The sequence below is a fragment of the Homarus americanus genome, unplaced genomic scaffold, assembly GCF_018991925.1.
Source record: "Homarus americanus isolate GMGI-L3 unplaced genomic scaffold, GMGI_Hamer_2.0 scaffold54097, whole genome shotgun sequence".
NCBI classification, from domain to species: Eukaryota; Metazoa; Arthropoda; class Malacostraca; order Decapoda; family Nephropidae; genus Homarus; species Homarus americanus.
Window position 1 is genome coordinate 1812 of NW_024754269.1, and position 22036 is coordinate 23847.

The following is a 22036-nucleotide window of genomic DNA, read 5'->3' on the forward strand; positions in this document are numbered from 1 at the left end:
CTCTCTTTATCTTGTCTTTCTCTCTTTATCTTGTCTTTCTCTCTTTATCTTGTCTTTCTTTATCTTGTTTTTCTCTTTATCTTGTCTTTCTTTATCTTGTCTTTCTCTCTTTATCTTGTCTTTCTCTTTTATCTTGTTCTCTTATCTTGTCTTCTTTCTCTTCTTTTATCTTGTCTCTTTTTATCTTGTCTTTCTTATCTTGTCTTTCTTTTTATCTTGTCTTCTTTATCTTGTCTTTTATCTTGTCTTCTTTCTTTATCTTGTCTTTCTTTTTATCTTGTTCTTTCTCTCTTTATCTTGTCTTCTTTTATCTTGTCTTTTCTCTTTATCTTGTCTTTCTTTATCTTGTCTTTCTTTATCTTGTCTTTCTCTTTATCTTGTCTTTCTCTTTATCTTGTCTTTCTCTCTTTTTATCTTGTCTTTCTTTTATCTTGTCTTTCTCTCTTTATCTTGTCTTTCTTCTTTATCTTGTCTTTCTTTATCTTGTCTCTTTATCTTTCTTTCTCTTTATCTTGTCTTTCTTCTTTATCTTGTCTTTCTTTTTATCTTGTCTTTCTTATCTTGTCTTTCTTCTTTTTATCTTGTCTTTCTCTCTTTATCTTGTCTCTTTTTATCTTGTCTTTCTCTCTTTTTATCTTGTCTTCTTTCTCTTTTATCTGTCTTTCTTTATCTTGTCTTTCTCTTTTATCTTGTCTTTCTTATCTTGTCTTTCTCTTTATCTTGTCTTTCTCTCTTTTATCTTGTCTTTCTTTTATCTTGTCTTTTCTTTATCTTGTCTTTCTTTATCTTTTTCTTTATCTTCTTCTCTTTTCTGTCTTTTCTCTTTATCTTGTCTTTCTTTATCTTGTCTTTCTCTTTTATCTTGTCTTTTTCTTCTTTCTCTTTATCTTGTCTTTCTCTCTTTATCTTGTCTTCTTCTCTTTATCTTGTCTTTTCTCTTTATCTTGTCTTTCTTTATCTTGTCTTTCTCTCTTTATCTTGTCTTTCTTTATCTTGTCTTTCTCTTATCTGTCTTTTTTTTATCTTGTCTTCTCTTTATCTTGTCTTTCTTTTTATCTTGTCTTTTCTCTTTATCTTGTCTTTTCTTATCTTGTTTCTTCTTCTCTTTATCTTGTCTTTCTTTTTATCTCTTGTCTTTCTTTATCTTGTCTTTTCTCTTTATCTTGTCTTTCTTATCTTGTCTTTTCTCTTTATCTTGTCTTTCTCTTTTATCTTGTCTTTCTTTATCTTGTCTTCTCTTTATCTTGCTTCTTTATCTTGTCTTTCTTTATCTTGTCTTTCTCTTATCTTGTCTTTCTTTTTATCTTGTCTTTCTCTCTTTATCTTGTCTTTCTCTCTTTATCTTGTCTTTTCTCTCTTTATCTTGTCTTTTCTCTTTATCTTGTCTTTCTTTATCTTGTCTTTCTCTTTTATCTTGTCTTTCTCTTTATCTTGTCTTCTTTATCTTGTCTTTCTCTCTTTATCTTGTCTTTCTCTTTATCTTTGTCTTTCTCTCTTTATCTTGTCTTTCTCTTTATTCTGTCTTTTCTCTTTATCTTGTCTTTCTTTCTTTATCTTGTCTTTCTCTTTTATCTTGTCTTTCTTTATCTTGTCTTTTCTCTTTATCTTGTCTTTTCTCTCTTTTATCTTGTCTTTCTCTTATCTTGTCTTTCTCTTTATCTTGTCTTCTTCTTTATCTTGTCTCTCATCTTGTCTTTCTTTCTTTATCTTGTCTCTCTTTATCTTGTCTTTCTTATCTTGTCTTCTCTTTTTATCTTGTCTTTCTCTTTTATCTTGTCTTTCTTTTATCTTGTCTTTCTTTATCTTGTCTTTCTCTCTTTATCTTGTCTTTCTCTCTTTATCTTGTCTTTCTCTTATCTTGTCTTTATCTTGTCTTTCTCTTTATCTTGTCTTCTTTCTCTTTTATCTTTTCTCTTTATCTTGTCTTTCTTTATCTTGTCTTCTTCTCTTTATCTTGTCTTCTTTCTCTTTATCTTGTCTTTCTCTCTTTATCTTGTCTTTCTTTATCTGTCTTTCTTTTATCTTGTCTTTCTTTATCTTGTCTTTTCTCTCTTTTATCTTGTCTTTTCTCTTTATCTTGTCTTTCTCTTTATCTTGTCTTTCTTTCTTTATCTTTCTCTCTTTATCTTGTCTTTCTCTTTTATCTTGTCTTTTTTTATCTTGTCTTTCTTCTTTATCTTGTCTTTCTCTTTATCTTGTCTTTTCTTCTTCTCTTTTCTTTCTTCTCTCTTTATCTTGTCTTTCTCTCTTTATCTTGTCTTTCTTTATCTTGTCTTTCTCTCTTTATCTTGTCTTTCTTTATCTTGTCTTTCTCTCTTTATCTTGTCTTTCTCTCTTTATCTTGTCTTTTCTCTTATCTTGTCTTTCTCTCTTTATCTTGTCTTTCTTTATCTTGTCTTTCTCTCTTTATCTTGTCTTTCTTTATCTTGTCTTTCTCTCTTTATCTTGTCTTTCTCTCTTTATCTTGTCTTTCTTTATCTTGTCTTTCTCTCTTTATCTTGTCTTTCTCTCTTTATCTTGTCTTTCTCTCTTTATCTTGTCTTTCTCTCTTTATCTTGTCTTTCTTTATCTTGTCTTTCTTTCTTTATCTTGTCTTTGAAACTATTTGATGTTGACTTATATTGTTAAAGTAATGGCTGAAGTGTAAGTTGTCTGGTCCATATTATATAGAAATGTTTCTTTACTACCCAATGTGTACTACCAGCAGGCCTCGTGTGTGTGTGTGTGTGTGTGTGTGTGTGTGCGTGCGCGCGTGCGTGTGCAAGCGTGTGCGTCTGTGTGCATGCGTGTGCGTCTGTGTGTGTGTATGGTTTGTGATAAAAATAATAATTCTGACCAGTTCCTCATAGATGAGAGAGGTTAATTTATTACTTATGGTGTTGTATCTTCCTTCCCACAGAACAAAGACAAAGGACATGTTCAACCGCCACTTTGGCAGCGTCTTCAGAACCCACGATAATCCAACCTACTTTTCCCGTCGCCTCTTCCGTTTTGCCGATATTTACACTGCCCGACTGTCTAATCTAAATAATTATTCCATCAATCATACATTCTACCCTCGGAGAGGAGTTCTTCCACATGAATACAAGTCTTTGTTTGTATAGTTTATAGTTATTGGGGAACTCTGATGGGATCCTGTTGTTTAGAGTAGAATATTTGGAAAGCTGAGCTTTTTGGATCTCATCAAGATTAGAAACAAAACTTATTTTACCTTATGATTAAACTCCATATGCTAATCTAACATAACTTAGCTTAATGTAACATAACCTAACATAACTTAAGCTAATCTAAAATGACCTAACAACTTAACCTATTTTATCCTAATCTAATGTTACCAAACATAATTTTAACCCAATCTAACCAAGTCTAACATAATGTAATTTGATTCAATCAAACCTACCATAACATAACCTATTCTAACCCCTCCTGGTAGCATCAGGGTGTTTAATCATCAGGTGAAACAAGTTAGGGTTTCTAATCTTGATGAGATCCAATTTTTCATATGAATCTATGCCAACTGTGTACAGCACCATACAGAATATTGTTAGTATTGCATTACCATGACTCACTTAATGATGTTCCTGACAACAAGTTACTTTTGAGAGACTCATAGACATTGTTTTTTATGTTAATTTTAAAATATAAGAACTATTTGAGAAACTTGGAAGTATGAGATTAATGGCAACTGTCCACTCATGTTTTTAGAAATGACAAAAGTAAAAATTCTGATTAATAAAATTTTCAAAATATACATCTCTGATAAAGGATACATTTGTTGCCACTGTTGGTCTGATATCAATGCACCGCAAAATATTTAACTTTCTTTTATAAAAGTTAGTTTTATATGATACATAATGAGTGAAAGGTTCATTTCATAGACCAGAAGACATGAATGACCTCAAACTGAGATGGTAATTGGCATTTCTTTTCAAAAATACTACCAAAGAAAGTTATATTTTATAAATGTGATGAGGAAGTTAAGAACAAGTAGAGTTGCCTCAAGGTGTATCCATACTTAGCTTCAAGGTAATGTGGCTGAGAGTAGTCATGAAAATATAAAAGTTAATGAACATGAGAAGTTGCAGTTGGTGGAATGACGTCCATTGTAGTATCTTATCGCAGACTGTGATCTCTAGAGCCGATATATGAGACAATTCTAAAGCACATGTACATTATGTTTAAAGCCAATCATTATACAGTGAGTTCTGCTATAACGCGTGTTTTGATAACGCGAATTTGCTGTAACGCGATTTATGAATTAGGAACGATATTTGTATAACGCGAACGCTTGTTTGCTATAACGCGATTTTTGCTTACTATTTCTCCAATTTTGTGGTACGTATTAACTGTGAATATAGTAAAGAAGAATATCAACAAGAAGCGTTCTGGTGATAGAATTCCCGGTGATGATCGTAAAAGAAAGGATATAACACTTGAAGAGAAGCTCGATTTTATCAACCTCAAAATCACCCTTCTCCCCCATCAAGTAAAGTGTTACATTTACTGTATGATTTCATTATTAGATATGAAGGTAACATTTATTTAGACTGTGCTATCCTTTGTGTTAGGCTAACTACTAAATTTTTTCGATTTCGAGTAATCTGCACCTAACCCTATTTTCTCCATAAGCCCTGTTATTTCTATTACGCGTTTTTCTATAACACGATATTTTACAAGAACACAATTATCGCGTTATAGCAGAACTACCTGTACAGTAATAGTTTATAGAGCGAAAACTAGAACAGACAATGGAGGAATTATCCGTAACAACTAATAACTCGTCCAGTGTGAATTAACAAAGACAAGTACATAAACATTGACTGATTCAATAAATTATGCATACAGGCAATCCCTGGGTTACAGACAAGTTTCATTCCGGGGGATGTTCTTAAGTCGAAAATGTACGTAAGTCGAAACACACGCTTTGTGCACACTGTACTTACTGAACAATGATTAAACTCCAACTATTTCATAGCCTAAATCCTAAAATCACTTAATTGAAGAGAAAAAAAATTAGAATTAACAAATTACAGTAAATGAAAGTATAAAAAAATTAGTCATCAGGTAAATAAAATACTGTAAATTTAAAGTTTAATCATATTCATAAGTCGTACATTCGTAACCCGGTGACTGCCTAATGAAAAAAAAAAATGTTCTATATACAGTACTGTAGCGTGTAAATACAAAAATGGTGTTCAAATAATACAGTGTGCTAGCAAAAAAATATTTGAGAACAACTAAAAATTACATAGAAAGGTCATGGATATTTACAGTACAGTACAGTACAGTACAGTACAGTACCTCTCATTATTACATGACACTGGGCTATGAAACAAAAGATTTTTTTATACATTATTTGTATTGTCGTTTCTCTTCTCGTAAATTAGAGCGAGCGTTTTTGTTGTTATTTTGAACGGGGAAAATTACCATCTGCAATTTTGTTGAAATACTGTTAGCTTCTTGAGTGTTTCAGGTGTCTGTAAATGGATGTATCAATAAATGGAACAATATGTGATGAATTGAATTATAGAATAGTAGAAGACAATGTGTGTGTGTAAGAGATGTATACAGTCCGTCCACACTAAGGCCTCATGATGTGCACTGTATTGTGGTGGGGGAAGCCTTCATAATTATGAGCATGGCAACGTCCCTCTTCTAAACTAATAGCTGATTGGTTCATAAAAAATTCAAACTAAAATGTTTTCACAAATGGTAACCAGACTTGTTATTATCTAAAATAATGTTAAATATTTGGACTGTCAAAATGCAAATGATTTCAAGACATTAACTCTTCAGAGAGGATGTTAAAAAATGTTAAATATTTATTATAAATTATGCACAGTCTGGGGGGAGGTAAGACTCTCAGGGGAACCAATCAGCTATTTGTAGCTATAGATGAGGGGCGTAGCTTATGGGCCAGGTTAGCGTGGAAACACTATGGTCTTCTATGGTGTTACTTTTATTAATATTAACAGTACAGGAAAGTAAAATAAAACTGTCTAGCAAAGAACTTATGAAGTACTCTTAAGTTATGAAATTTGCATGGAGTAAATGAATGTTATTTGTTGTCAGGGTACAAGTAATTACTGAAACATAATGTAGACATGCCTCTATATCATCTTTAAAAAATAGTAAAACCCTCTCGTGAAGACAGCCAGATGGCTGTTAAGAGCATTATGTTGCACATCTCTCCCCTAAAATTCCTCTTACCAGATGGCTACATCAGTGCTCACAGCCCACCTGCAACACACAGGGCAGTGCAACGCCACACACGTCATGAGGCCTAGTGTGTGTGTGTGTGTGTGTGTGAGAGGGGAATGGGGGTCAAAACACACACATACAGGTGGCCACACAGTCATAAACTGCAGAGAGGAAGCAGATAAGTTGTGTAGTTTCCTAAAGAATGCACTGCCATCTATAAAGCACTGTAAAAGTAGGAAGTAATGTACCGTTGTGGTTGAAATTCTTCTAAAATGTAATGCTACTACAGTATTGCTTTTACCACTCTCAACACTAAATCAGGGGTAAAGGGGAAGACTAAAAGATATGATCATGGTAATTGAGATAAAGGAAGCTCTAGAAGTGAGAGGAAAGCAGCAGTTAGGGTGAATGATATGTGTATGGCATCGAGTAATATGGCAATGTCACAGCAGTCAGTGAAGTGTGTGTGTGTGTGTGTGTGTGTGTGTGTGTGTGTGTGTGTGTGTGTGTGTGTGTGTGTGTGTGTGTGTGTGTGTGTGTGTGTGTGTGTGTGTGTGTGTGTGTGTGTGTGTGTGTGTGTGTGTGTGTGTGTGTGTGTGTGTGTGTGTGTGTGTGTGTGTGTGTGTGTGTGTGTGTGTGTGTGTGTGTGTGTGTGTGTGTGTGTGTGTGTGTGTGTGTGTGTGTGTGTGTGTGTGTGTGCGTGCGTGCGCGTGCGTGCGTGCGTGCGTGCGTGCGTGCGTGCGTGTGTGTGTGCGCGTGCGTGTGCCGCGTGCGTGCGTGCGTGCGTGTGCGCATCCGTCCGTCCGTCTGTCTGTCCGTCCGTCCTTTATAAGTATTTATATGAAGAAGAAGATGTGCTGTGAATTAAATTGAATACAGCAATACTTTGAGACATTTTATGATGTGATCAAAGTTTTTACAGAAATTTGTATTATTTATACAGTATTTTGTACCGCCTTCATTATGGTTCAGTTTGATATAGTACATGTCTTTATTTGTCATTACGTTCCACCACATGATTATTACATCATCTAATCATCTGGTTCACACTGAGGTGTACAGAGTCTCCATGATATTGACTTCACCCAAATACTGTTTTATTTACCTTAGTCTCAATTGTTTCTTCTGTTATGATTCAGGAAAAAAAGTGGAGAAAAAGCGAGTTTTATAACAACCTGCATATTTTTGTCCACTGTCTTGTTGATGGCTCTAAAGATCTCGGTTAAATTTCACAGGGCGTTAGACACCCGCCTTAGAGAAGGTAGAGTACTGTACAGTATATACTAACTTGTGATAAGAGCCAGCAAGCAGACAGTGCCATTAGGGAACTTCATAATGGTATCTAAAAATGCAAATGAATCTTGTAAAACCTATTGATTGAGATGTGGTCCATTAACCAAGTCACTTGATGGATAACCTGCAATAGGAACATCACAGGAAGATATTTATGCAGTCTGACTCCATTGCTGATTTATAAATGTTTAAATAATCATTGGATAATACCATATAGGCTTTTGACAAACAGAGAGTTTATTTTGCAAGATTGAGCAACAAAATATTCCCACAAGTGGCAAGTACTGTACCCAGAATGACTGTGACTCCCACACCTGTACATTTATCAATCACTGTGGATATTTGTCCGGTTGTCGGTTAGGTCTTTTTTTTTTTTTTTAGACAATAACCAGAAGGAGTTGACAGAAATTGACAATCTCATGGAAACGTTAATTATCAACTATTAAATATATAAATGGACACGAGAATCCATTCAGTGTCGTCAGGTATGTTTTAAAGTTTTTGTCTGGTAAGTGAGGCAGATTACTTTAGGTTAGGTTGGTTAGGTCAAGTTCTAATTGGTTATGTGCATTCTCGTTTCCATTTATCTATTTAATATACGGTAATGTTAATTATGTTTCATCTAATTCTACCAACTTCTTGTAGTGTTAGTTTAAAAAAGCTTACCAAACCGACAACCGGACAAATATCTACAGCGTTTATTAATCATACATAATATAGTTTCATAAAAATAATACTTCTTTATTGAACAAATACCATGTTTATGTTTACCAATTGTTGTTCATCCCTCAGACATCAGATGTGAGTTGAAGTATTTCATTACGTCTTTTCTGGGCGTAATAATGGAGAGTTTTGAATCTTTATATTCTTTTTTTTCTTTTATCCTCTTTACCACGGATCGGCTCGTTAGCCGCTTGGGTGATCGGTTACGTCTCTGTTACGCACCGTTGGCAAGTACTGGGCATGCACCGGCTCCTGAATGTACCTGAACCTGCTCCAGTGTTGGTCAAGTCTGGTCTTGAAAGAGCTCACACTCGGTGCCGTCACAACAGTTTCTGGTAGATTGTTCCAAGAGTTCACAACTCTCACTCCGAATAAGTTTGCCCTCACAGTTTTCTGGACTTGTAGCTTTTTCAAACCTTGAGTTGTGACCCCTTGTGGGGTGGGCATCCGCCAGCTCAAGGTATGGACATTCGACCGAGTAGTGCCCCCTAAGACGTTTATACACATTGATTAGGTCGTCCCTCGCCTGTCTGTAGTATAAGCTACATAGTTGCAGGCGCTCTAATCTCTCTGTGTAACTGAGGTTCTGTAGAGCAGACACCAGTCTGGTGCCCCTCTTTTGGACAGTTTCAATTAATTGACAGTCCCTGGCATACCTCTGGGACCAGGTGGGGTGACAAAACTCCAGACGGGGAAGCACCTCACACTTGAAGATCATTACGAGCGAAAGACCATCCAGATATCTAAACGACCTTCTTATTAGACCTACTTGTTTCGTTGCCTGACTCACCCTCTCACAATGGTCCGAGAACCTAGGTTCATTTTCGACAAACACACCCAGGTCCATTTCAGATTCGGCCTCAATGCAGTCAATTCATCCTGTTGGGACATGTGATACACCTCCTTACTATTGGTATGACCCAGGTGCATCCTTTTGCACTTCTTGACATTGAATCTCAGCAGCCATTTCCTTGACCATTCTTGAAGCTCATAGAGATCTTTCTGCAGCTCTTCTTAATCTATTTGGTTCTTAATTTCCCTAAATAACTTGGCATAGTTCACAAACATTTATATGACGGAGTGTATAGCTTCTGGCATGTCATTAAAGAAACGGACAAACAACAACAGGCCCCATACACAGCCATGTGGCATCCCTCTTGTCACAGGTACACATGGCCATTTCGTACCATTAATCACCAGACACTGCTTACGTTCATACAGAAGTCTCCAATTCACGCTAGGACACTTCCCTGAATCTCATATCCTTCCACTTTAATTCTGAACCTTTCATGGGGTACGATCTCGAAAGCCTTGGCAAAATCTAGGTATATATTCTCGATTTTGCCACCCTGTTTCAGAATTTGAGTCCAGACATCTATTACCATGAGTAATTTTATTAAAGAGGAGCGTCCCACCAAAAAACCATGTTGGCAATCCTTTATAAGGTTGTTTCGTAGTCGATGTTTCAACATGGCATCTCTTATAATGGTCTCAAGTACTTTACACTATACTGGTCAGGCTCACTTGTCTTTTGTTATTTGTGGAGTGACGATCGCCCTTCTTGGAAATAGGACTCACATAAGCCATTTTCCAATCACTGGGGATCTTTTACTCTTCCAGGCGTTTACAGATCAGGATCTTCAGGGGCTCGGCAAGCTCGTTGCACAACTCTCTTAGCACTCTGGGATGCACCATGTTAGGGCCGGGACTCTTATGAACCTTTAGCATTGACAATTTATTTCTTATAACCTCATATGAGAACACCGGCTCCTGAATGTACCTGAACCTGCTCCAGTGTTGGTCAAATCTTGTCTTGATAGAGCTCACACTCGGTGTCGTCACAACACTTTCTGGTAAATTGTTCCAAGAGTTCACAACTCTCACTTTGAAAAAGTTTGCCCTCACAGTTTTCTGGGCTTGCGGCTTCTTCAATCTTGAGCTGTGACCCCTCGTGTGACGAACGTCCGCCAGCTCCAAGTAAGGACACTCGACTGAGCAGTGCCCCTTGAGATGCTTATACACCTCAATTAGGTCACCCCTTGCCCGTCTGTAGTATAAGCTAGGCAAGTTCAGTCGCTCCAATCTCTCAGGGTAGCTGAGGTGCCGAAGTGCAGGCACCAGTCTGGTGGCCCTCCTTTGAACATTTTCAACCAACTGACAGTCCCTAGCATATCTCGGGGACCAGACGGGGTGACAGTACTCCAGATGGGGAAGCACTTCACTCTTGAAGATCGTTATGAGGGACGGACTGTCTTGATATCTGAACGACCTTCTTATAAGACCCAATAATTTATTTACCTTCTCGCAATGGCCCGAGAACTTCAGCTCATTGTCAACATACACACCTAGGTCCTTCTCACATTCTATCTCAAATAGTGCAGTTTCTTCATCCCGTTGGGACATATGATACGCCTCCTTACCGTTGGTGCGCCCCAGGTGCATCCTCTTACACTTCGGGACATTGAATCTCAGCAGCCATTTCGTCGACCATTCTTGGAGCCCACAGAGATCCTTCTGCAGCTCTTCACAGTCCGCTTGGTTCTTGATTTCCCGAAATAACTTGGCGTCATCGGCAAACATTTGTATGGAGGAGTGTACAACGTCAGGCATGTCATTTATGAAACAAACAAACAATAGCGGGCCCAATACACTGCCCTGAGGTAACCCGCTTGTGACAGGTACGCTAGGACATTTCCCTGAATTCTGTACCCTTCCAGTTTGATTTTCAGCCTTTCGTGGGGTACACTGTCGAAAGCCTTGGCAAAATCTAGGTAAATATTGTCAATATTACCACCCTGTTCCATAATATGGGTCCAAATATCCAATACCTTGACCAATTGTGTTAAGCAGTTATATCCACTGTTATATTTGTTATTGCTCTTTAAATGCACTAATGCGCACTGCTTGTACCACTAGGATATGTATCTCTTTTCTTTCTTAATAATAAAATATATTAATATCACAGAGATTCAGTAGTAGCAGTTCAGAGTGGTTTTATACATACATCATCTTTACATTGTGTTTTGTATAATAGTGAGAGGATCGAATAATACCATCTCCATTACAGTATTATTTTTATTAATAAATACATATTACATACTGTACATTTTGTACATTTGTCAGGCTTATATACTATATGTGTTCATTATGATGAAAATTAATTCAATGAGTTATCAGACATGTGAGGTAGTGTGAATAACTAGCGGATGTATCTAGTCAACTTCCTCCACGGTGGGTCCTCGTTCTCTGGTGGCGTTGGCTTCTGTTGTCCCTTCACCTGGTGAAGATGACCCGTGGATCTTGGCAGCCACGGGTCTCCAGTGGTCCTCCAGTTTCTGAAGTTGGGTCTCCAGCTGTTCCTTGTTGGCCAGCTGGTTGTTGTCGAGCCAGGTGAGTGTGTGGTCGACGAGGTCGGTTACACCCTGCTTCTCCTCCTGCGTCAGTCTACTGGAGACGCCCTCCTCCCTCAGGCTGCTCTTCATACTCAGACACAACGACTCCAGGCGGTTCTTGGTCTCTACTCTCTCTCGCTGGCGACCGTCTTCCTCAGAATATTTCTCGGCTTCCTCTACCATTCTGTCAATTTCTTCCTTGCTCAGTCTTCCCTTGTCGTTGGTGATGGTGATCTTGTTGGCTTTGCCTGTCGACTTGTCCACGGCCGACACGTTCAGAATACCGTTGGCGTCGATGTCAAAAGTGACCTCAATTTGGGGAACGCCTCTTGGGGCAGGAGGAATACCTGTCAGGTCAAACTTGCCCAGCAGATTATTGTCCCTGGTCATAGCTCGTTCACCCTCAAACACTTGGATGAGGACGCCCGGTTGGTTGTCTGAGTACGTGGAGAAAGTCTGCGTCTGCTTGGTGGGGATGGTGGTGTTGCGTTTAATGAGAGGAGTCATGACACCGCCGGCTGTCTCGATGCCCAGGGACAAGGGCGCCACATCCAGCAGCAGCAGGTCCTTCACTCCGTCAGACTGGTTGCCACTTAGGATGGCGCCCTGGACGGCGGCACCGTAGGCCACCGCCTCATCTGGGTTGATGGATCTGTTCAGGTCTTTGCCGTTGAAGAAGTCCTGCAGGAGATTCTGCACCTTGGGGATGCGGGTGGAGCCTCCCACCAACACAATATCATGGATGAGACTCTTATCCAGCTTGGCGTCCCTCAGAGCCTTCTCTACTGGAGTCAGAGTCTTGCGGAACAGGTCGGAACACAACTCCTCGAACCTGGCTCGGGTGATGCTGGTGTAGAAGTCAATTCCTTCAAACAGTGAGTCTATCTCCACGTTGGCTTGTGAAGACGACGACAAGGTGCGTTTGGCTCGCTCACAGGCTGTTCTCAGACGTCGTAAAGCTCGCTTGTTGCCACTAATGTCCTTCTTGAACTTCCTGTGGAACTCTTGCGTGAAGTGACTCACCAAACGGTTGTCAAAATCTTCACCACCAAGATGGGTGTCCCCCGCCGTGGACTTGACCTCAAATATGCCGTCGTCAATACTTAAGACAGACACGTCGAAGGTTCCACCACCCAGGTCAAAGATGAGAACGTTACGTTCCTGGTTGTGTGTGGCAACAGACTTTTTGTCAAGACCGTAGGCGATGGCTGCCGCTGTGGGCTCGTTGATGATGCGAACAACGTTGAGGCCAGCGATGATGCCGGCATCTTTGGTGGCTTGGCGCTGTGAGTCATTAAAGTAGGCAGGAACTGTGATGACTGCATCTCTCACCTTGTGGCCCAGATAAGCCTCTGCCGTCTCCTTCATCTTGGTCAGAACCATGGACGAGATCTCCTCTGGGTTGAAAGTTTTTCTCTCGCCCTTGAAGTTAACAGCAATCTTGGGCTTGTCATTGTCACACACCACGTCGAAGGGCCAGTGTTTCTTGTCGTTTTGTACGGTGGTGTCGCTAAACTTGCGGCCGATAAGTCGTTTAGCGTCAAAGATGGTGTTGGTTGGGTTGATGGCCGCCTGGTTCTTGGCGGCGTCGCCAATCAGTCGCTCGGTTTCGGTGAAGGCGACGTAGGAGGGGGTGGTTCGATTGCCCTGGTCGTTGGCAATAATCTCCACCTTACCGTGTTGAAACACGCCCACGCACGAGTAAGTCGTGCCCAGGTCAATACCAATTACTGTTTCAGACATTATTTCTCTCTTCTTTATATTGCACTAATAAACAGTTGTACTCAACACGTTTAGGTATTATGTTGTAGTAAGATGTGAAGCGAAACTTGTTATTCCTTGTTGTTGCCTCTGCTATCACAACTTGTGGTCTGAGGCAGAGGCAGTCAGCGGGACGCTTTATACCTAGCCGATTGCTTCCTGTTGTATCTTGGATGTTCTCCGTGTTTCTGGAGTCTTCTCCTTAGCTCTCGAGTCTTCTCCACGTTTTCTCTGGTGCGTTATTTGTTAATGAAAACGATAAATATTCTTAGGGTAACTACACTATATTTTACAAATCTCAATATTTTTTTGTAATTTTTAATTTAGCACCAAAACAAATCACGATCCCGTGTATAATTCCTTTGGCGTTGGGGGTAAAATGTCAACAAAAAAGGCGTAGACCCTCGTAGGCTGACTGGGGGTACGTGACGAAGGCATTATGAAGTGTAACAGGCTAGACCTTCTGTCATACAGCTTAGACAAATGAAAGAAGTATATACACATTATTAAAGGTAACTGTATGCCTCTCATTAAAAATACATTTAAATCTTGATATAAACTCACTCAAGAATTTTGAGAATGCCTTAAACTGGCATTTTGTACATTATATACTACAGGTATTTAAACACAAAAAACATAATAAAAACAATTCGAGCTATACTTTTCTTTTATCCTCTTCACCAGTGATCGGATCGTTAGCCGCTTGAGCGATCGGTCACGTCTCTGTTACGCACTGTTGGCTGGTACTGGGCATGCACCGGCTCCTGAATGTACCTGAACCTGCTTCAGTATTGGTCAAGTCTGTTCTTGAAAGAGCTCACACTCGGTGCCATCACAACGCTCTCTGGCAGGTTGTTCACAATTCTCAGTCCGAAAAACTTTGCCCTCACAGTTTTTTGAACTTGTGACTTCACCAGCTCCAAGTATGGACCTTCGACGTAGTGCCCTCCGAGACGCTTATAAACACCAATTAGGTCGCCACTTGCCCGTCTGTAGTATAAGCTAGGCAGTTGCAAGCGTTCTAAACTCTCCCGGTAGCTGAGGTGCCGTAGTGTAGGCACCAGTCTGGTGGCCCTCCATTGGACAACCTGACAGTCTAGATATCTGATCGACCTTCTTATAAGACCTATTAGTTTGGTTGTTTGATTCACCTTCTTTTCACTATGGCCCGAGAGCTTCAGTTCATTGTCAACATACACACCCAGGTCCTTTTCACATTCGGTCTTTATTAACGCATCCTCTTGCATCAAGTGATATTGTATCTTAGCAGCCATTTCTTCGCCCACTCATGGAGCTGACAGAGATGTTTCTGCAGCTTTTTGCAGTCTGTTTGGTTCATAATTTCCCCAGAATAGTTTGGCATCATCCGCAAGCATTCGTATGGAGGAGAGTATAGCTTCTGTGTGACGTTTCCCTCGCAATTGACGTAACCTAACCTCCTAAAAGGGGGACTCCGTCCCCCGTTCCTGCTATTTATAAGTCGTTTGCAACAAAACATTCCCACAAGTGGCAAGTACTGTACCCAGAATGACCGAGACTCCCACACCTGTATATTTATTTATCACTGTGGATATTTGTCCGGTTGTCGGTTAGGTAATTTTTTTCGACTAACACCAGAAGGTGTTGACAGAATTTGACACCACCTCATGGAAACGTTAATTATCAACTATTAAATATATAAATGGACACGAGAATCCATTCAGTGTCGTCAGGTATGTTTTAAAGTTTTTGTCTGGTAAGTGAGGCAGATTACTTTAGGTTAGGTTGGTTAGGTCAAGTTCTAATTGGTTATGTGCATTCTCGTTTCCATTTATCTATTTAATATAATGTTAATAATGTTTCATCTAATTCTACCAACTTCTTGTAGTGTTAGTTTAAAAAAGCTTACCAAACCGCAACCGGACAAATATCTACAGCGTTTATTAATCATACATAATATAGTTTCATAAAAATAATACTTCTTTATTGAACAAATACCATGTTTATGTTTACCAATTGTTGTTCATCCCTCAGACATCAGATGTGAGTTGAAGTATTTCATTACGTCTTTTCTGGGCGTAATAATGGAGAGTTTTGAATCTTTATATTCTTTTTTTCTTTTATCCTCTTTACCACGGATCGGCTCGTTAGTCGCTTGGGTGATCGGTTACGTCTCTGTTACGCACTGTTGGCAAGTACTGGGCATGCACCGGCTCCTGAATGTACCTGAACCTGCTCCAGTGTTGGTCAAGTCTGGTCTTGAAAGAGCTCATACACGGTGCCGTCACAACAGTTTCTGGTAGATTGTTCCAAGAGTTCACAACTCTCACTCCGAAAAAGTTTGCCCTCACAGTTTTCTGGATTGCGGCTTCTTCAATCTTGAGCTGTGACCCTTTGTGGGGCGAGTGTCCGCTAGCTCCAAGTAAAGACACTCGTCTGAATAGTGCCCCTTGAGACGCTTATACACCTCAATTAGGTCACCCCTTGCCCGTCTGTAATAAAAGCTTGGCAAGTTCAGGTGCTCCAATCTCTCAGGGTAGCAGAGGTGCCGAAGTGCAGGCACCAGTCTGGTGGCCCTCCTTTGAAAATTTTCAACCAACTGACAGTCCCAAGCATATCTCGGGGACCAGGCAGGGTGACAGTACTCCAGATGGGGAAGCACTTCACTCTTGAAGATCGTTATGAGGGACGGACCGTCTAGATATCTGAACGACCTTCTTATAAGACCCAATAATTTATTTACCTTCTCGCAATGGCCCGAGAACTTCAGCTCATTGTCAACATACACACCTAGGTCCTTCTCACATTCTATCTCAAATAGTGCAGTTTCTTCATCCCGTTGGGACATATGATACGCCTCCTTACCGTTGGTGCGCCCCAGGTGCATCCTCATACACTTCGGGACATTGAATCTCAGCAGCCATTTCGTCGACCATTCTTGGAGCCCACAGAGATCCTTCTGCAGCTCTTCACAGTCCGCTTTGTTCTTGATTTCCCGAAATAACTTGGCGTCATCGGCAAACATTTGTATGGAGGAGTGTACAACGTCAGGCATGTCATTTATGAAACAAACAAACAATAGCGGGCCCAATACACTGCCCTGTGGTAACCCGCTTGTGACAGGTACGCTAGGACATTTCCCTGAATTCTGTACCCTTCCAGTTTGATTTTCAGCCTTTCGTGGGGTACACTGTCGAAAGCCTTGGCAAAATCTAGGTAAATATTGTCAATATTACCACCCTGTTCCATAATATGGGTCCAAATATCCAATACCTTGACCAATTGTGTTAAGCAGTTATATCCACTGTTATATTTGTTATTGCTCTTTAAATGCACTAATGCGCACTGCTTGTACCACTAGGATATGTATCTCTTTCTTTCTTAATAATAAAATATATTAATATCACAGAGATTCAGTAGTAGCAGTTCAGAGTGGTTTAATACATACATCATCTTTACATTGTGTTTTGTATAATAGTGAGAGGATCGAATAATACCATCTCCATTACAGTATTATTTTTATTAATAAATACATATTACATACTGTACATTTTGTACATTTGTCAGGCTTATATACTATATGTGTTCATTATGATGAAAATTAATTCAATGAGTTATCAGACATGTGAGGTAGTGTGAATAACTAGCGGATGTATCTAATCGACTTCCTCCACGGTGGGTCCTCGTTCTCTGGTGGCGTTGGCTTCTGTTGTCCCTTCACCTGGTGAAGATGACCCGTGGATCTTGGCAGCCACGGGTCTCCAGTGGTCCTCCAGTTTCTTAAGTTGGGTCTCCAGCTGTTCCTTGTTGGCCAGCTGGTTGTTGTCGAGCCAGGTGAGTGTGTGGTCGACGAGGTCGGTTACACCCTGCTTCTCCTCCTGCGTCAGTCTACTGGAGACGCCCTCCTCCTTCAGGCTGCTCTTCATACTCAGACACAACGACTCCAGGCGGTTCTTGGTCTCTACTCTCTCTCGCTGGCGACCGTCTTCCTCAGAATATTTCTCGGCTTCCTCTACCATTCTGTCAATTTCTTCCTTGCTCAGTCGACCCTTGTCGTTGGTGATGGTGATCTTGTTGGCTTTGCCTGTCGACTTGTCCACGGCCGACACGTTCAGAATACCGTTGGCGTCGATGTCAAAAGTGACCTCAATTTGGGGAACGCCTCTTGGGGCAGGAAGAATACCTGTCAGGTCAAACTTGCCCAGCAGATTATTGTCCCTGGTCATAGCTCGTTCACCCTCAAACACCTGGATGAGGACGCCCGGTTGGTTGTCTGAGTACGTGGAGAAAGTCTGCGTCTGCTTGGTGGGGATGGTGGTGTTGCGTTTAATGAGAGGAGTCATGACACCGCCGGCTGTCTCGATGCCCAGGGACAAGGGCGCCACATCCAGCAGCAGCAGGTCCTTCACTCCGTCAGACTGGTTGCCACTTAGGATGGCGCCCTGGACGGCGGCACCGTAGGCCACCGCCTCATCTGGGTTGATGGATCTGTTCAGGTCTTTGCCGTTGAAGAAGTCCTGCAGGAGATTCTGCACCTTGGGGATGCGGGTGGAGCCTCCCACCAACACAATATCATGGATGAGACTCTTATCCAGCTTGGCGTCCCTCAGAGCCTTCTCTACCGGAGTCAGAGTCTTGCGGAACAGGTCGGAACACAACTCCTCGAACCTGGCTCGGGTGATGCTGGTGTAGAAGTCAATTCCTTCAAACAGTGAGTCTATCTCCACGTTGGCTTGTGAAGACGACGACAAGGTGCGTTTGGCTCGCTCACAGGCTGTTCTCAGACGTCGTAAAGCTCGCTTGTTGCCACTAATGTCCTTCTTGAACTTCCTGTGGAACTCTTGCGTGAAGTGACTCACCAAACGGTTGTCAAAATCTTCACCACCAAGATGGGTGTCCCCCGCCGTGGACTTGACCTCAAATATGCCGTCGTCAATACTTAAGACAGACACGTCGAAGGTTCCACCACCCAGGTCAAAGATGAGAACGTTACGTTCCTGGTTGTGTGTGGCAACAGACTTTTTGTCAAGACCGTAGGCGATGGCTGCCGCTGTGGGCTCGTTGATGATCCGAACAACGTTGAGGCCAGCGATGATGCCGGCATCTTTGGTGGCTTGGCGCTGTGAGTCATTAAAGTAGGCAGGAACTGTGATGACTGCATCCCTCACCTTGAGGCCCAGATAAGCCTCTGCCGTCTCCTTCATCTTGGTCAGAACCATGGACGAGATCTCCTCTGGGTTGAAAGTTTTTCTCTCGCCCTTGAAGTTAACAGCAATCTTGGGCTTGTCATTGTCACACACCACGTCGAAGGGCCAGTGTTTCTTGTCGTTTTGTACGGTGGTGTCGCTAAACTTGCGGCCGATAAGTCGTTTAGCGTCAAAGATGGTGTTGGTTGGGTTGATGGCCGCCTGGTTCTTGGCGGCGTCGCCAATCAGTCGCTCGGTTTCGGTGAAGGCGACGTAGGAGGGGGTGGTTCGATTGCCCTGGTCGTTGGCAATAATCTCCACCTTACCGTGTTGAAACACGCCCACGCACGAGTAAGTCGTGCCCAGGTCAATACCAATTACTGTTTCAGACATTATTTCTCTCTTCTTTATATTGCACTAATAAACAGTTGTACTCAACACGTTTAGGTATTATGTTGTAGTAAGATGTGAAGCTAAACTTGTTATTCCTTGTTGTTGCCTCTGCTATCACAACTTGTGGTCTGAGGCAGAGGCAGTCAGCGGGACGCTTTATACCTAGCCGATTGCTTCCTGTTGTATCTTGGATGTTCTCCGTGTTTCTGGAGTCTTCTCCTTAGCTCTCGAGTCTTCTCCACGTTTTCTCTGGTGCGTTATTTGTTAAAGAAAATGAAAAATATGATTAGGGTAACTATACTATATTTTACAAATCTCCATATTTTTTTTTAATTTTTAATTTAGCACCAAAACAAATCACGATCCCGTGTATAATTCCTTTGGCGTTGGGGGTAAAATGTCAACAAAAAAGGCGTAGACCCTCGTAGGCTGACTGGGGGTACGTGACGAAGGCATTATGAAGTGTAACAGGCTAGACCTTCTGTCATACAGCTTAGACAAATGAAAGAAGTATATACACATTATTAAAGGTAACTGTATGCCTCTCATTAAAAATACATTTAAATCTTGATATAAACTCACTCAAGAATTTTGAGAATGCCTTAAACTGGCATTTTGTACATTATATACTACAGGTATTTAAACACAAAAAGCATAATAAAAACAATTCGAGCTATACTTTTCTTTTATCCTCTTCACCAGTGATCGGATCGTTAGCCGCTTGAGCGATCGGTCACGTCTCTGTTACGCACTGTTGGCTGGTACTGGGCATGCACCGGCTCCTGAATGTACCTGAACCTGCTTCAGTATTGGTCAAGTCTGTTCTTGAAAGAGCTCACACTCGGTGCCATCACAACGCTCTCTGGCAGGTTGTTCACAATTCTCAGTCCGAAAAACTTTGCCCTCACAGTTTTTTGAACTTGTGACTTCACCAGCTCCAAGTATGGACCTTCGACGTAGTGCCCTCCGAGACGCTTATAAACACCAATTAGGTCGCCACTTGCCCGTCTGTAGTATAAGCTAGGCAGTTGCAAGCGTTCTAAACTCTCCCGGTAGCTGAGGTGCCGTAGTGTAGGCACCAGTCTGGTGGCCCTCCATTGGACAACCTGACAGTCTAGATATCTGATCGACCTTCTTATAAGACCTATTAGTTTGGTTGTTTGATTCACCTTCTTTTCACTATGGCCCGAGAGCTTCAGTTCATTGTCAACATACACACCCAGGTCCTTTTCACATTCGGTCTTTATTAACGCATCCTCTTGCATCAAGTGATATTGTATCTTAGCAGCCATTTCTTCGCCCACTCATGGAGCTGACAGAGATGTTTCTGCAGCTTTTTGCAGTCTGTTTGGTTCATAATTTCCCCAGAATAGCTTGGCATCATCCGCAAGCATTCGTATGGAGGAGAGTATAGCTTCTGTGTGACGTTTCCCTCGCAATTGACGTAACCTAACCTCCTAAAAGGGGGTCTCCGCCCCCCGTCCCTGCTATATATAAGTCGTTTGCAACAAAACATTCCCACAAGTGGCAAGTACTGTACCCAGAATGACCGAGACTCCCACACCTGTATATTTATTTATCACTGTGGATATTTGTCCGGTCGTCGGTTAGGAAATTTTTTTAGACTAACACCAGAAGGAGTTGACAGAATTTGACACAACCTCGTGGAAACGTTAATTATCAACTATTAAATATATGAATGGACACGAGAATCCATTCAGTGTCGTCAGGTATGTTTTAAAGTTTTTGTCTGGTAAGTGAGGCAGATTACTTTAGGTTAGGTTGGTTAGGTCAAGTTCTAATTGGTTATGTGCATTCTCGTTTCCATTTATCTATTTAATATAATGTTAATAATGTTTCATCTAATTCTACCAACTTCTTGTAGTGTTAGTTTAAAAAAGCTTACCAAACCGCAACCGGACAAATATCTACAGCGTTTATTAATCATACATAATATAGTTTCATATAAATAATACTTCTTTATTGAACAAATACCATGTTTATGTTTACCAATTGTTGTTCATCCCTCAGACATCAGATGTGAGTTGAAGTATTTCATTACGTCTTTTCTGGGCGTAATAATGGAGAGTTTTGAATCTATATATAATAACTACTTGATTAAAGGGCATAAAACAAACATTATTAAATACCAGTTTATCGTGAAACCATTTAATTTGCAGCAATATAAGGTATCCATACATGACATACCGAGATAGCCGCTGTAACACATGGTAACCAAATCAAAGGGGAGATAAATAAGGGAATTGTGTGTTAAGAGAGACTGATTTGAATATTCGTGGCTCTAAAAGAAGAAAAAAAGCTGTGAGGGAAGATGGACGTAAACATTCATTGTTGTCTATAATTCACTGACAGTTTAACAGTGAGATAATATGATGTGTGCCTGCTGTGTCTAGTATTAATATCTCATCCCATGGAGGTGTTGTTTTAAATTCATTATTAAGTATGCGTAGTTATAAAGCCTACGACACATCAACAACAACATGCAAGGACACAACACAACATAAACACAACAATTTACTTCATAAATAAGTCGATACATTTTAGTAGATATATGTTAAGGAGTGCTATTATGCTATTAGTGTTTAAATACCTGTAGTATATAATGTACAAAATGCCAGTTTAAGGCATTCTCAAAATTCTTGAGTGAGTTTATATCAAGATTTAAATGTATTTTTAATGAGAGGCATACAGTTACCTTTAATAATGTGTATATACTTCTTTCATTTGTCTAAGCTGTATGACAGAAGGTCTAGCCTGTAACACTTCATAATGCCTTCGTCACGTACCCCCAGTCAGCCTACGAGGGCATGAGGGAGAGCCCACGCCTTTTTTGTTGACATTCTACCACCAACGCCAAGGAATTATACACGGGATCGTGATTTGTTTTGGTGTTAAATTAAAAATGGCAAAAAAATTGAGATTTGTAAAATATAGTATAGTTACCCTAAGCATATTTTTCATTTTCTTTAACAAATAACGCACCAGAGAAAACGTGGAGAAGACTCGAGAGCTAAGGAGAAGACTCCAGAAACACGGAGAACATCCAAGATACAACAGGAAGCAATCGGCTAGGTATAAAGCGTCCCG

The 22036-nt window shown here is 40.6% G+C and overlaps 2 protein-coding genes across 2 annotated transcripts; both read right to left on the reverse strand.

Annotated features, from left to right (window-relative positions):
- Positions 1–11278: 11278 nt before the first annotated feature.
- LOC121855754 (heat shock 70 kDa protein 1-like) lies at positions 11279–13468 on the reverse strand. The gene has a single exon (XM_042350861.1). The coding sequence runs from the start codon at positions 13350–13352 to the stop codon at positions 11430–11432; it is 1923 nt and encodes a 640-aa protein (XP_042206795.1). The 5' UTR covers positions 13353–13468; the 3' UTR covers positions 11279–11429.
- A 3386-nt stretch (positions 13469–16854) lies between these two features.
- LOC121855757 (heat shock 70 kDa protein-like) lies at positions 16855–19044 on the reverse strand. Its single transcript, XM_042350864.1, has one exon. It carries the CDS (start codon positions 18926–18928, stop codon positions 17006–17008), a length of 1923 nt encoding a protein of 640 aa, XP_042206798.1. The 5' UTR covers positions 18929–19044; the 3' UTR covers positions 16855–17005.
- Between the last annotated feature and the right edge of the window lie 2992 nt (positions 19045–22036).

Bases quoted from the DNA above. Each gene is read 5' to 3' on its own strand.
- LOC121855754 (XM_042350861.1), bottom strand. From the start codon at position 13,352: ATGTCTGAAACAGTAATTGGTATTGACCTGGGCACGACTTACTCGTGC.
- LOC121855757 (XM_042350864.1), bottom strand. From the start codon at position 18,928: ATGTCTGAAACAGTAATTGGTATTGACCTGGGCACGACTTACTCGTGC.